Source organism: Equus asinus, chromosome 4 (assembly GCF_041296235.1).
Source record: "Equus asinus isolate D_3611 breed Donkey chromosome 4, EquAss-T2T_v2, whole genome shotgun sequence".
NCBI lineage: Eukaryota > Metazoa > Chordata > Mammalia > Perissodactyla > Equidae > Equus > Equus asinus.
Window position 1 is genome coordinate 37,439,465 of NC_091793.1, and position 15,479 is coordinate 37,454,943.

At 35.5% G+C, this 15,479-nt stretch overlaps 1 protein-coding gene across 11 annotated transcripts in view; it reads left to right on the forward strand.

The window, feature by feature from the left end:
* Nucleotides 1-15,479, forward strand: part of NEDD1 (NEDD1 gamma-tubulin ring complex targeting factor) — a 45,968-nt gene that overhangs the window by 16,214 nt on the left and 14,275 nt on the right. For 3 of the 11 annotated variants that reach the window (XM_014835044.3, XM_014835042.3, XM_044745053.2), the window contains 5 exons: nucleotides 9,056-9,285; nucleotides 10,679-10,880; nucleotides 11,272-11,467; nucleotides 12,310-12,354; nucleotides 14,642-14,770. In XM_014835044.3, coding sequence (XP_014690530.1) covers nucleotides 9,056-9,285; nucleotides 10,679-10,880; nucleotides 11,272-11,467; nucleotides 12,310-12,354; nucleotides 14,642-14,770 — 802 coding nt within the window. The remainder of the gene's footprint in view (nucleotides 1-9,055; nucleotides 9,286-10,678; nucleotides 10,881-11,271; nucleotides 11,468-12,309; nucleotides 12,355-14,641; nucleotides 14,771-15,479) is intronic. The other 8 variants (XM_070507120.1, XM_070507116.1, XM_070507117.1 and 5 more) reach the window with 3 other exon arrangements.

Below are 15,479 nucleotides of genomic sequence, written 5' to 3' on the forward strand. Positions count from 1 at the left end.
GATCTCTTTTTAGCTCAGGAGCAGCTGAATGTTTAAGGATTTGAGGATCCAAAGCTTCAGGAAACTTTGCAGTATTGTCTTGTTACTTTGTGAAGTCTGAAATTTGCTTCACATTAAAGAAATACCTTTTAAAATTCTGGGTGACAGGTTTTTGCGTTGTTAGTTTTCAAAGGGTTTTCCTTGATTAGTTTCCATAGCAAAACTGAATTTAAATTATCTTCTAGTTTAGGAACACAGTAATGCTCAAAGCTTAGCTCTTGTGCGAGGTCTCATAAACCAGAACCTGAGATTTTCATGTGCCTGCTGCTCCTTCTGGGCACGTGGTGTCTCTATAGGGTCTTCTGGTATAGCTTTGCATTGTGAGTCCCACATTTATTTGGAGAGCCAGCTGTGTGAACCTGGGCAAGTTACTTAACTCTCAAGCCTCCTTTTCCTCATCTGTCAAGTGAGAATGAGAATAGACTTTCAGCAGGGTTGTTTTTGTTTTGTTTTGAGGGCTAAATGAGATGCTGAGTGTGTTGAACATAGTTCCTAACATTTGTAAGAGATCAGTGAACTTTAGTGTGAGCTTTTAGTGAATAATCATATTAATAGCTCTTCTGATTCACTTCCCTGAACTGGTTTGAGCATCTTTAGGTTTAACTCATTCCCTCCAAACCCCTGCTAATGTACCAGTTGCAATTTGACCTAATAATCGTATTTTGTGTTTTAGACTCACTTAAAATAAGGAAAGCATTAAAGAAGGTCAAGAAATTGAACTGGAGTGTGTTAGTTTTTTCCATTTCCCTGGAACAAATGTTTATGTATTTTTTTGTGTACCATATTATTTCATTTTCTTCTATTTAAAACAGACGCCATGGGCTAGGAAATGCCAGTTGGTTCGTGTGTGTGTAAGTATGCCGTCTCAGTTTTCTTAGTGAGGAAAGTCACAGTTTTTGTGATTCTGCATACTTATGTTTGCCATTTACAGGCAGCATAATTGAAATCTTTGGAGTGTTTTTAAATTAGTTTCTTTCCTACAAATGATTTCGTTATGGCTTAACTGTTATTGACCAAAAGCATAGAATTGCTACTTGAGCATTCATTTAAAAAATTATTTAATTAAGATTTCTCAAAATTCATTTAAGATTTCAAATATATTAAATATTCATTTCTTAAATGTAAACAATATTCATAAAAATTTCAAGTCTGTCAAAAAATTGACATAATTCAATTCAAATACACTGTTATCCAGCCCAATTTCTATGTTCATTAGTTTTACTATGGATAGGATCTGGGTGATTGAGGAAAATAGCAGGTAGGGCACATCTGATGATTAAATTAAAATTTTTCAAGTTTTGTTTCTATGAACAATCGAGAATTTGAAATCTTTTTTTTTTTGAGGAAGATTAGCCATGAGCTAACATCTACTGCCAATCCTCCTCTTTTTGCTGAGGAAGACTGGCCCTAAGCTAACATCCGTGCCCATCTTCCTCTACTTTATTTGTGGGATGCCTACCACAGCATGGCTTGCCAAGCAGTGCCATGTCCGCACCCGAGATCTGAACTGGCAAACCCCGGGCTGCCGAAGCGGAACGTGCGCACTTAACTGCTGTGCCACCAGGCCGGCCCCAAGAATTTGAAATCTTTAAAAATTATCAAATTGATTTCTTAGCAAAAATGACAAAACCTTGGAGTCTCACTGAATCGGCGTTATACTGAATTTCGTATCAGAGATGAGGTTGCCTGAAGAATACTGAGAACCTTCCTTGACGAGTCTGAGCCGCCCTGGAGCTCTCTGGTTTTGTGTGGATCACAGCGTCTTTCTGCGGGGAGGAGCCTGGCTGCTTCTGTAGGGCCGCCGGGTGCCAGGCTTCTCGGGTTGTGATCCCTGTCACTGCCGGGCGGGTGTGTGTGTGGCCGAGGCTTGCACACAGGCTCGCCTGCGCTTCCTTCCCCAAATCGCAGCCCCTTTCAGAGCAGTTAGAGATGGGCGTCTGTTTCGCTGGTTGCTTAGATTTAAAAATGATCATAAATGTAGCAGGCTTTCTGTGAGATTTTAAATACAGTGTATTTCAGTATGTGTTTATGAAGTCCATTTTCTTCAGTGAAATTTTCGATAGTTTAGGTAAAGATTTTGTAAGTATTAATAAGCTAGTTTGAGTACAGAGTTCTGGTAAATGTAAATAATTTTTAATTTTATCAAGAATGAGTTTAATTCTGATTTGGTTAACTTAGTTGACTGGTTGTGTTTATACTTGAATTTCGGCACTCAGAAAGTTTGACCACAAAGCTTCATACCTGGAATAGGTCTCCTTTATGTTACGTAGGAGCAATGGTGTACCATCACATGATAGTGTGTCCGTGATTCTCTTGATACATTTCTGTAGTATTCGTGTATACTTGTCTGGCCTATATATTATGTTCTTGGGCATGTTGGCATAAAATAAACTTCTGATCTATATTTTTATACATTACTTCTTAAAGGCTAATTCTTTTCCTTCTTCCCTTCTAAATTTTCTTATTTGGAAGTAATTTGAAGAATGTTTTCTTGCAGGGTTTCTATGTGTAGCTCTGTCTTCTTTCCATACAGTTATAATCATTCTGTTGATCCAATCTTGTTTTTTTACTTTTTCTCATTAGTGTTCTATCTCAGGTATTCCCTTATTACTAGTGTTCATGACCATAATTTTTAATGGCTGCATGATATTCCATTGTTCAAATGCCAATTTATCTATACATTTCTGTATTTTTGGTATTTTCCAAATTTTTTTTTTTTTTTAAATTGGCACCTGAGCTAACAACTGTTGCCAATCTTTTTTTTTTTTTTCTGCTTTATCTTCCCAAATCCCCCCTGGTATGTAGTTGTCTATCTTAGTTGCAGGTTTTCCAAATTTTTATAATCACAGCAGGCACCGTATGTTAATATTTCCGTAAGTATATATCTAATGCTTTTGACTTTTTCTTTGGGATTACAAATTCTCTTTCAATGTAACTCAGTAGCAGGCTCACATTTCCTTTGCTTGAGGAGCTTAAGTATGTTACTCTATAATTTTTTTTTTTGGCTGAGGAAAATTAGCCTTGAGCTAACATCTGTTGCCTGTCTTCCTTGGTTTTCTTTTTTTTTTTTGCTTGAGGAGGATTAGTCCTGAGCTAACATCTGTGCCAATCTTCCTCTACTTTATATGTGGGTTGCTGCCACAGTGTGGCTAATGAGTGGTGTAGATCTGCTCTCCCAGGATCCAAACCTGCAAACCCAGGCTGCTGAAGCGGAATGTTTCAAACCCCAGCACTACGCCATGGGGCTGGCCCCTACTCTATCACTTTTGATCTCAAATGTCTGATGGTAATTTAAGTATTTTATTCCTTATGAGTTGCTTGTTCTTTTTCCCTAGATGTCCAAAGGATATTTTTCTTTAAATCCAGTAATTTTACTAGACTGTGTCTTGGCATAGGTTATTCTGTATTGCTATTCATAGGTACATGGTGTGCTCATTTAATATGTAGTTTCAAATGTTTTGTTCTTTCAGGAAAGTTTTCTTGAAGTATAGTTTTGAGTATTCATTATCTTCCTTATCTTTTTTTTTCTTTGTTGGATCTTCTTATCTTCAGTAATTTATTATTTTCTCTCAAATCATTTTTAACTTTTCCTTTATTTTTGATTTTTAAAAATTCTTTCCTTTTTACCTATCTTTAAGATGTTGTCTGCTGTGTTTGTTCATTCTTATATTCCTATTAAGTTAGCCTTCATTTTTGAAGAAACTTTTAAAATTCCTAATTCTTTTCCAAGTTCTGACATCTCATTTCTGAGTTTTCCAATTATGATTTATGTTGTTTTTTAATGTCGTATAGCATTTTATTGTCATCTTGGTCATCTGTTGAGAATGTCTTTCTTCTCGTTCTCTTGTTCTCATAATAACTGTGTATGGGATTTATCTGTGAAGATAGTTTCCCTGGACTTCTAGACAGAGATGGAGTTCAGAGTGTGTTTTCTAACTTTACAGAGCTCCCTCTTGTTTTCAGGTATTTTTTTAAAATAGTAGCGACTTGTTTTCTGAGGTGCTTGACTTTGTTCCACTTCCCTGCTTGTATGTGAACTTCTGCTTTCCTTCGGCTCTGTTGACTCCACCCTGTTCAGATTTGCCACCACTCCTAGCACAGTCTCCTCAGTGTGGTGCCCTGACCTGGAGAGAGGTGCCTTGACTGGTCAGTTTTGGGAGTTCATTGAGGCTAAACTGCCCTCGCCCTTGGGACCTTTCGGCAGTCCTCTTGTACGGACCCACTAATGTAGTGGGTATTCCTGGCTTCACCTGATGTTGTCACATTGGCCACCACACTTTCCTGTGAAAAACTTCTGGCTATTTTGGGCCTTTCCTGTTCTCAGATCTGCCTCAGACTCCCTGTTATTTCCTTCTGCATCCTCCAGCACAGACACTAATACTCTAAAGGACTTGTGGCTGTTACTTGTTTGACCTACTAGCATGTATCTTGGGGCTCATGGGGATACCTATTGTCTAGTTTTGTTGTAAACGTTGTTCATGGGATTTTAGTTTTGCTGTCTGGTTTGCTATCTGTCTGTAAAATACACACGCAGACACACACACTCACTCACACTCATGGTGCTGGGGATCCCCAAGACCAGGTTTGAAGATTCACTCAGAGTACTCACAGGATTCAACACCGAGTCATACACATGGCTGTGAGTTACTACAGTGAAAAGATCCAAGGCATGATCAGCAAAGGGAAGAGGCACCTGGGTGAAGTCCTGAGGAAACCAGGTGTGTGCTTCTGAGTGTTCTCTCTCAGTGGAGAGGATGTACTTAGTTTCCTAGCATCACGCTGTGACATGTATGAAACGAGGGAAGCTCCTTAGAGACTCACTGCACAGGTTTTTATTGGCGGCTGGTTACCCAGGCAACCTCTGCCTAGCATGTGCCGAAATTCTAAACTCTCAAGGAACGTAGGTGTTCAGCTATAAACCATATGTTTTGCACAAACACTTTAGGCAAAGTTAGCCACTCTTATCAGTCAGTGAGCCACTCTTTATCAGTTAGCATAGTGGGAACCCTCCCAAAATCCAAGTTCCCAGTGCCAGCCAAGGGCCAACCTTGAAAGCAGGACTTTGGCTTTGTAAGGATAGGCAGTCTCAAGCCTGCTTATTAAGTCTTATCTGCACACACACACACACACACACACACACACACAAACGGGGAATTCAAGGAAATTCAAAGATGCTGTCACCACCGTAACTACTGTCTTCTCAGAGTCCTCCAGTTAAAAGGATTTTAAGCAAGACAGAAATATGTTGAAGTTTGCAGTTTTGAAGAGGTTATTGCTGCAGTAGTGTGAAGGATGGCTGGTGAGCCCTTGAGAATGGAGGCAAGCAGTAGCTCTGGTGGTGGTTGATTAGTGCTTGAAATAAGACACTGGAAAGCGAGAAGAAGGAGGGGGTGGACTCAAAAGGATACTGTATATATTTATTTGTGTGTGTGTATATATGTATGACTCTATATGTAAATACATGTATATAGTGTCTAGAGTGTGTATATATATGAGACTAAAGCTATAAGAAAATATGAATGTACATTCTTATCTCTGCAAAGGGGAGGCTTTTCTAAGCATGAGAACAAAGTCTTAGTCGTGGGGACAAGTTTGATAAATTCAAGTACATAAAAATTTAAAATCTGACAAAAAGGAAGACCTGAAAACAATCAACAAAATTGAAAGGAAAATGGGATAAATATTTATACCTATGAGAGCAAGCTTTAATGTCCTTATTATATTAAGATCAATTCCAAATTACTATTTAAAAAATCTTAATAGCCCAATAGAAAATAAGCAAAGTAGATTAATGGACAATCCACAAAAGAAGGAAGACAAATGGTCACTTAGCATTTTTCAACCAAGAACCTTTAAAGCGTGAACAACAATGAAATACAAATTCTTTTATAAATTAGCAATTTTTAAAAATGATAGTAGTCAGGGTACTGGGAAATTGGAAATAATCTAAATGTCCAACATTAGTTATTTAGATAAATTGATATACTCATACATTCATTATTATCCAGCTATTAAAATCATGTAGTAGAAAATATTAATGACATGGCTAACTTTATATTAATAAAGTATGATCCCAAGTTTTCTGTTGATACTTTACTGAATGCACACAAACATATACAAATATAAAAATACATAAAGGATATCCCCCAAAATGTTAACCAGTTTTTCTCCAGGTGGTGCCATTATGGATAGTTTTTCTTTTCTTTTTTGTGATTTTTTTTTTAATTTCCAAATATTGATAGCAGAAGTCAGCACACTATGACCCGTGGGCTGGCCATTATTTTTTTAAATAAAGTTTTATTGTAACAGAGGCATGCTCATTCATTTATGTATTGCCTGTAACTGCTTTTGCAGTACAACAGCGTAAAATATTCTCTGACCCTTTAAGAAAAAGTTTGCCAACCCCTCATCTATAGTGAGTGACAGATTTTTCATATTTGGAAACAACCTCCCTCCTGCACAAGTGCACGCATTCCTATGTAATAATAATGTAAGAACAAAATAGCATTGCTTCTTAAAATGCTGGGGTTTCTTTTATCAGCTTCTGAAGATTTTTTTTCTTAGAAATAACTTGAATCTGGAACAAGATAGGGGCTTACTAAGTACTGCTGATACTAAAATGAATGGATACTTATTTTAAATATACTTCAGTAAATTAATACTTCATTTCTCCAGGATCATTGGATGCTCTCTTCATGATATTCTAAAGAGATGATGATTTAATAGATGTAGAAAGTTCAGAAATGAAGGTCTGTTATCAAAGAGAGAGAGAGAGGAGGCATTTAAAGAAATCAGTGTGGCTACCTAAGGGTCTTTTAAAAAACTATGTGCAAAAAAGATTGAATGGGTACATAAACAACCATGAATAAGAGTCAGAAACCTGTGAAAATAGTGGCAACAGCTACTATGTCCCTGGCTCTGTGCAGAAATGCTATTTAATCCTCAAAATAACCTTGACAGGCAAACAAGAATATTTTATATTTTGTAGATGGGAACACTGAGGCTTGGAAAATTTAAATAATTTACCCAAGTCATACGGAGTTTGGCTGAGCTCTACTTAAATCCAGGTTTATCTGAGAGGAAGATTTATGATTTTTAGCCACTTTTTTTTTTCTTTTCTTAATGGCTTCCCATATAGGTCCACAGAATTTGAAGCAGTATATGGAATTTAGGTTTTGACTTAACCAAGAAATATGTTTTTATCTATTGGTAAAGTTCTGTTATGTAAAGTAGTAAGCTCCTTGTTCTCACCACATTCAAGCAGATTCTGGATGACCATATTTTAAGGATGTTTTAGCAAATTCCTACTGTGGCTAAGAGGTTGAACTTTACAAACTTTGAGAATGCACAAGGTGTATGATTTTAACTAAGAGATTGAACTTTACAAATTTTGAGAATGCACAAGGTCTATGATTTTAATGGTGTTAATTTTTTAAAGTTCTTGTACATTTAATTTAATATAATTATTTAGATTATATGAAGGATCATAACTGTATGAACTCTTAAAGTACTGCAGAAACCTTTTAAAAATTAATGTTGTGGTTATGTTTTGATAGGTTGATGTATGACTCTATAAACATTAATTCACTAAGGATCTCTATGTCTTTTATATGGTCAAGGTTCATGTAGTTTACTTTTCCTTGAGTATAGATCAGAGGAAAGATTTGTCTATTCAGATGGATATACTTTTCCTCAACAAAAATGGAAAATATTATCGAACATTTTTGGTTTGTACTTTAGCCAAATGAAAATGAGGAGCCAAATTTAATGGATGACTATAGTAATTATCTTACCTTAGGTGTCTGAATAACAAATACTCCTTTTGTTTCCTTAGACTCAATTTGTTTTGTGTTATTCCTAAATATTTTTTGCTGTTGAAGGCTGATATATGTTCTTTTAAAACATCTTAGAAGTAAGTAGAAAATGGGTTTCTAACATGTAAAAGCTTTGGTATCAAATCCTTTTGGAGTGTGATAGGTTAAACTAGATAGAAAAATAAGAAGCTCTCACATTAGACTTTTGTTCGGTGCCGGTCTTAGCTGGGACCTGTATGTATAGCTGCTATCTGCCTCCTAGAACCTGATTCGTTGCTTGACTTGGCGCTGTAACTTAACTGTTCGAAGGTGTCTTACAGCCAGTTTCCCTCTCTTGTGGATTCTACTTAATATTAATTTCTATGCTTACATTGCTGTTTCTGCACAGAGAAAAATTAGCTTAAATGTAAAACACTTAATTTTCAGCACAATAAATGATAATATCAGTACAAGTTTGAAAGCAGCATTTTAGTAACAGTAGATGAAATTCATTCAGTTTTAATCCAAGACCTGTTTACTCAAAGTGGATCTTTGTTTATTCTGGTCCAGCAGAAACTAGAAAGAGAGAATGTCTCCACTGCCTCCACGGACCAGTGTTTAGAGAAAGGCCAGCATTGCCCTCAGGCTGATGCTTTTGAAACAATGGATATGGTTCATCCCCAGTCTAGAGAGTTGCCAATTCCCCCTTTGTGGATTAGTTAATTTTTTATTATGCTTCAAGTGTTGAATTGCCAGCATGTCAGATGCTTAGTTTAAATAAATATATCCAAATATCTAAAATACATACAGAAAACAAATATGAAATATTGCTTATTCCCTGCCAGTTTTCCTTTATTCTTATTTGTGATTTTGTTGTGACTGGGCGTTTTATTTATGGTGGATGTTCTAACCCTGATGAATTCATGTAGTTAATCTCAATGTATTGTATTCTTCCTTTGAAAAAGAAGAGATTGAGGTAACTGTACTCCACGATAATAAAATCATGACAAATATTCAATTACTAGTACATTGGTTATGTCTTGGGGTCATCTTATAGTCCACTAAATGATTTTATGGTTGTCATGATTGAAACCTGTTACTCTATAAACCAGAGAAGTCCTAAATCCTTTGTGATTAGTGGAGTTGGCCGTTATTTATATAGTTTATGTAAAATGTTCTTATGAATGCTTACAATTACATAAGATTTATTCTTATTTTTGTAGTCTGTTCGGCACTTAAAGTACTCCTTGTTTAAGAAATCGCTACTGGGCAGTGTTTTGGATAACGGAGTAGTTACTCTCTGGGATGTGAATGGTCAGAGTCCGTACCATAACTTTGGCAGTACACATAAAGCTCCAGCTTCAGGCATCTGTTTTTCTCCTGTCAATGAACTGCTGTTTGTAACTATAGGCTTGGATAAAAGAATCATTCTCTATGACACTTCAAGTAAGAAGTAAGTGAGACGTGCTCATTTCTTAATATAGTAACATGATTATCATCTCATTAGCAGATATGTTTGTGATTTATATAGACCTCTCATTAACATTGAGAAGATCTAAAGTTTGTGTACTTGATAATCTAGTAAGATAGAATTTTCTCTTTTTCTTCCCCTGCAGAAAAAAATAGACAAAGCTTGAGTATTCTTCAGAGTACTTCTGGGTGGTGAATGTTGAGGGATAGCATGTTAATGATTTCACATCTTTATTTTAGCACACATGCGTATTATTCTTTTTCAAAATACAACTAAATTTGTATATTTTTAAAGCAATATAATTAATTTGCTTTAAAGTTAATTCATTATCTAGGGCAGGGTTTCTAAACTATTAACATCTGCGCTGGTTAATTCTTGGTTGTCCTGGGCGTTGTAGGATGTTCAGCAGCATCCCTGGCCTCTATCCACTGCCAGTAGCATCCCAGAATAAGCAAGTTTGCCACCGTTGAGAACCACTGATCTAGAGCTAAAGAGTACAAAATCTTCTAAGTATCTGAGTCCATTGTACCTTCTTGTCCTTCTTAGAGTTAGAGATGTGCTTGGTTATCTAAAAGAATAAAGGGAAAAAAGCTGTAAGGGTGCTGCAGGTGTATTCAAGACACCTAACAGTATCTAAAGATCACGTGGAAGAAAATGGTAATATCACCACCAGGGAAGGACTTACTGTCAGCCCTTGTTAACAGTTTACTCTTAGTTATTTCACTCTGTTTTTTTTTTTTTTTCTGTTTTACTCTTTTCTTTTTGAACTAATTTCCTGAGAACCCTAAGAGTTATAAACCATTCCTCTCTTATACCAGACACTCCAGCAAAGAGCTCAGCTTCAGCAGACTGGTATCCATTTTTCTGTATTAGCTTCCTGAGGATCAAGCCACATGGATTCTGTTAGCTTTTTGGTCCAGAGATCCATAGCTAGGAACAAAGTAGCAGCTGCTCCCTGTGAAAGGTCGTAGTCCTCTTGAGGCCTGTGCAGGCCAGTCAATGACAAGGGGATGCTTAGGATCCCCTTAACCTGAGGCTAGAGCTCTTGCCTATGGTGTAACGCCCAGGAATTCTGTCACATTCACTGCCAAAGTGATAATTACCCAAAGAAATAGGTGCTGCTTCTAGAAGATGTAGAATGAATCTATTGGAAATGAATAGAAAAATAGGATGGAGGGTTCAGCAGTTCCTAACATGCTGTTGTATTGGAAATGTCTCCAAGTCTAATTCTAAATTTCTGCTTTAAACAAGTATTTGGGATGTGTCTTCTAAGTAACTTTACCAAATTCTAAGTAATTTTGGTTTTGCTCTGCAGTTATTTATATGTCATATAAGCGTATATACCTCGTACACTCACATGTCCTCTGTTCCTCAGGCTGGTGAAAACTTTAGTGGCTGATGCTCCTCTCACTGCAGTAGATTTCATGCCCGATGGAGCCACATTGGCGATTGGATCTTCCCGTGGGAAAATATATCAGTATGATTTAAGGACGTTGAAATCACCCGTTAAAACCATCAGTGCTCACAAGACATCTGTGCAGTGTATAGCATTTCAGTACTCCACTCCTCTTTCTAAGGTAGGGTATTTTCTTTCTTTTCGGCATTTTTTGTTTTATTAAATAAATCTAGCTCAGAATGTGGACATCATATGTTGTCAATCACACAGTGTAGTTTTGCTTTCTAATCATTTTTATATGAAAGCATTTAAAAAATTTTAATACAAAGCCATTTGATACTTAATTTTAAAACCATTTTTTTTTCACACTTAATTCTTATATTTCTCTGTCTTCAAACATGTTTTAAAAGACTTTTTTGGTTCAGAGGGAAACTCTCAGATCCACTAGCAAGCTTAAGATTTGTAAGGGAAAAAATATATATTTTTTTAACCTAACAGGGAATTTATAAAATATTAATGTATAGTATGGAGCATTAGAAACCTGAGCTTTTAAATATTCCATTACATTTCAGTCAAGTTTAAATAAAGGCTGTTCAACTAAGCCCACAGCTGTGAGCAAACGAAGCATTAATGTGAGCGCCGCTAGTGGAGGAGTTCCGAATTCCGGAATTGTCAAAGAAGTGAGCACCCCTTCCATTGCCACGGTTCTGCCACAGCCCATGACAACCGTTGTGGGGAAAGGAACAGTTGCTGTGCAAGACAAAGCAGGTAAACGTTGCTTGTATATAGTATTCGGAGTTTCCCCTTCCAAGTACTTATCATTAGCACTTTCTTCTAGTGTCCAGAACTCAAATTCATTTGAGTATTTAGGTAAAATTATTAGTAGATAGTGAAAATTGAAGAAGCGAAAATTCTAACTTTAGCTATAAATTTTTTTAAGTAAATGAAAGATATTTCACTTATTCTGTTTAGCTAAAGTTCTGTTGTAAGAAATACTGATTATCTTAAAAATGGGATAATGCCAATTTAGAAATTGTTCATCCTTAATGCCACTACAGACTGGATGACTTTCCATTGTGTCTTCCGATTAATCAGTAGAGAATGTGAAACTTTGATGGTGCTATTATGATTCCATCTCTGAGTTAAAAAAAAAAGAAAACTATTAATGACTTCTTTTATTTCACAATTCAGAATGGAAAGCGAGTCAAGTGATGAGTTTTAAGTGCTGGATAGTGCCTGGCACATATTAAGCAGAATATTGGTTGTTTGTTAAAATAAAATAATGAAATAAACATAAATGAAAATATTGCAGTTTTTAAATAATTTCTTCTGCTCTGATAATCATGTTGATGAAACTATTCTTAAAGAATTCATTTAGACTTTGTGAAGGTATATATGATAAGCTTCCTCATACTTATTGTAGAAAATATTGTTTGCGACAATAAGGATCATATTCCTTAAATTCCTGAAAACCTTTTTGTTTTTATTTTAAGAAATTATGCTATACTGTCAACTTGCGACATATTTTTAAAAGTCTACATGGTATATGTAGATATTTCCAAAATAGTCTCATTAGAAATGGATGTATCCATGTCTTTTTTAATTTTCAGGACAAGTACTTGACTTGGACAAAAATGTGTTTTGGTGCCTTCTCAGTGAGTGAGTTTACTATTTCCAAGTAGAAGGAAAAGTAATTTGTTAGACTTGATAGTGTGAAATAGTTTTTTAAAAATAATAAGTATATTCACTGTAAATTTTCTGTGAATATCTACATCATCCTTACAGAAAAATCATTACATACTATGTAGAAAAGTAATTAGGTTCTTCAGAACTCCTGGAAACAAATAGTGTTACTCTCTATTTAAAAGAAGAAATTCTTTTTGAAATATAACTTTAAGTAATGTTTGCCAAGGTGTTGAATTAACTGTATTATGAAATTGTCATTATTTTAAAAAATTATTTTATTTTCATGGTATTAATTTTATTCATAACTTTCAAAAATTAAATGAAAGAAAGATTCTCTCATTTACTGTAAATTTTTTGAAGCCTCCCTGTTATTCATTTAGTTTTTATCCAGGAAGCTCGTGCATAACGATGACAGCGTTAATTAGAAAATGGAAGACTTGGGTGTTGAGGGTCACTGATTAATGATAACTTTTGGCTGATGAGCAAAGTTTCTGGCAAAATGAATGTTTACTGTGCACCCACAAAGAGTTAGACATTTTGTTTATTTTATTTTGAAATAATTGCAAACTTATAAAAAAGTTTCAATAGTTGTACAAAGAACTCCTGAGTTCTAATACCCTTTAGCAGGTTCACCATTTTATAAATTTTGTAAAATTTATAAATTCCCCATTTTTGCCACATTTGCTTCATTGTTTTCTCTCTCTCCACACACACACGCACGTGTGCATGCCCATGTACCTTCCCCCCTCTGAAACACTGAGAGTATGTTAGACTTAAGTCTCAGGGCTTTCACTTCCTATTAGGGTGACGTTGGGCAGTTTTCTTAACCACTCTGAATCTCATTTTTCTCTTCCATTTATAATACTTAACGTTTAGCATTACTGTGAAAATCAGGGAAAATGTATCAAAAGTGCCTGGCACGTTGTAGGCACTTTGTAAATTATGCTATTGCTAATATTGTCATCATGATTATGATTATCACTATTACTATTATTTTAAGCTTCAAGTAAAATAAGTCTAAAGTTTGAAAAAAAATTCATGTTTCTTCTACTGAAGGCGTCCTGATTTAGTTATTGAAAAGAGCCTCTGCAGACTTGTTGCTAGCACTTATTTTCAGTAGGAAACATTTATTTAAGAAGTAAAAAATTAAGGCTTTAGCAGTATTTTAAATGATACCAAATTTCTGTTTCCTAAAGTTCCAGAGGCTAAAGTTATGCATTCAGACAGGTTGGGACCTGGTAAAAAGAGAGGAAATTTCTTCTTTAAAACAGTTTAACTCTTAGTCTTAGTGTAAACACCCTTCCATGATGGTGATATACAAATGTTTGGTTCTATTTTAACTTTCTATCAGGTGTTATCAGAAAAATTTATTTCATTAGCCAGGCTTGGACATTTTTGGATATACTGGCTGTTCTTTGTTTTTTTCCCAGGCTTTTCAGTTTTTATTTTGGAAATAAATGACAAAACACTTTTTAAAATGTAGTGCTGTAACATGCTACCGATTGAATTGCCAGACTTTCATCAAAGCTCTTGAATCTCTAGAACTCAGTCTTTAACCCAAAAATGGGCAAGAAGCTACTGAGCCTGCAGAGTTCATCTGACAAAGTCCCTGGCCTAAAGGCATGCCTCCACTCTGACTGAGAATAAACTGCTGCCTGCCTCCTTAGGATATCTACTTTCCTATTCTTTATGAGTTTGGTATTCCGTTTTCCTTCCTCTTAGTAAACTTTCATGAGGTTAGTGAAGTCATTTGAGGTTGATAATGCTGAGAGCAATGTTAAGCTCACACTGTTAGTGAAGCAAAAACAGAAGGGGAAAAAGAGATGTCCATTCACTGCAAGCTGGGAAAAGGAACTGGCATTACTTGATGCTGCTATATGTTAGGCATTGTGTGATACACCTTACAGGCTTTTAAAAAATCGTTTGTAGGTGATCATAAGAGTGAGTCAGTCAGTAACAAAAATAAGTTGTGGTCAGTATACTTTGTTTAAGACGGAGGCAAAATAAGTTATTTTAGAAAAGTTCCATCAAAATGGCTGGTGGTGTTATATGGATAAATAAGTTAATTGGCTTTTGAGGAGCCCTTCATTCCATGCAAATGTTAACTGAGCTATTGTTGTATTCTGCTTTCTTGTCCTCATGCTTGCAGTGTTAATATTACCAATAATGTGGGTAATGCATTAATTTTTGGAACCTAGCTTCTGATAAATTTATTTAGATGTAGTAACACTTATTTTTATATCTAATTCCTATCAGGTTTGCCTCGAAGCATAAATACAGATATTTTAACTAAGGAAACAGACAGTGGAAAAAATCAGGATTTCTCTAGCTTTGATGATACTGGAAAAAGTAGTTTAGGTGACATGTTCTCACCTATCAGAGATGGTAAGTCTGTTCAGATCAGAGGATCATGTTCTCTTGCTGGTAGTCATTACATTTTTATTATGGCTAAAAGATATGGGTAATAACTTCAGTCTAACTCTATTCATGACAGTTTGCTTAATTTTGTCAATCCCCGGGGTGGTATCTTTTCCTTTGCCCTGATATTTCAAATGTTATCATTCCAAAATATGTGCTGGTAATTTTCACATGGGAACTCTGCAAATAGCTCTCAAGTTAGCATTTTAATTTCCACAGAAGTTTTGCCTCCATAGGCAGTCTTTTACTTCTATCTACTTGTAAATAGATCTTCCAAAATTCTTGTATGATTTTGAAAGGCAAAAACATATCTTCCTAACTTAAAAAAATTTGTTTCTTTGATTATTAGTATTTAATTGGTATTTATTAAGTGTTTTCTTGGAGAAATATGGCTAGGTGATAGATTGCCTCATCTTTTATACTAATTATATGTGGAAGTACCATACACTCACACACATTCTCTGCTTTGCTAGTAGATTGTTGCCATTAAAAAGAAGAAAAACCCAAACTTGGCCAGCTTAATAACTGGAAACATTATATCTCATTGTTGTTCACACTGTATGAACTAGGTGTGGGGTTTGGCTGTGCTTTTTGGTACTATTATTCATGCCGTTTTCCTTAATGGGCTAGTCTCACTGCTCATAGCAGTATTATCAACAATATGGTAAATTTCTAG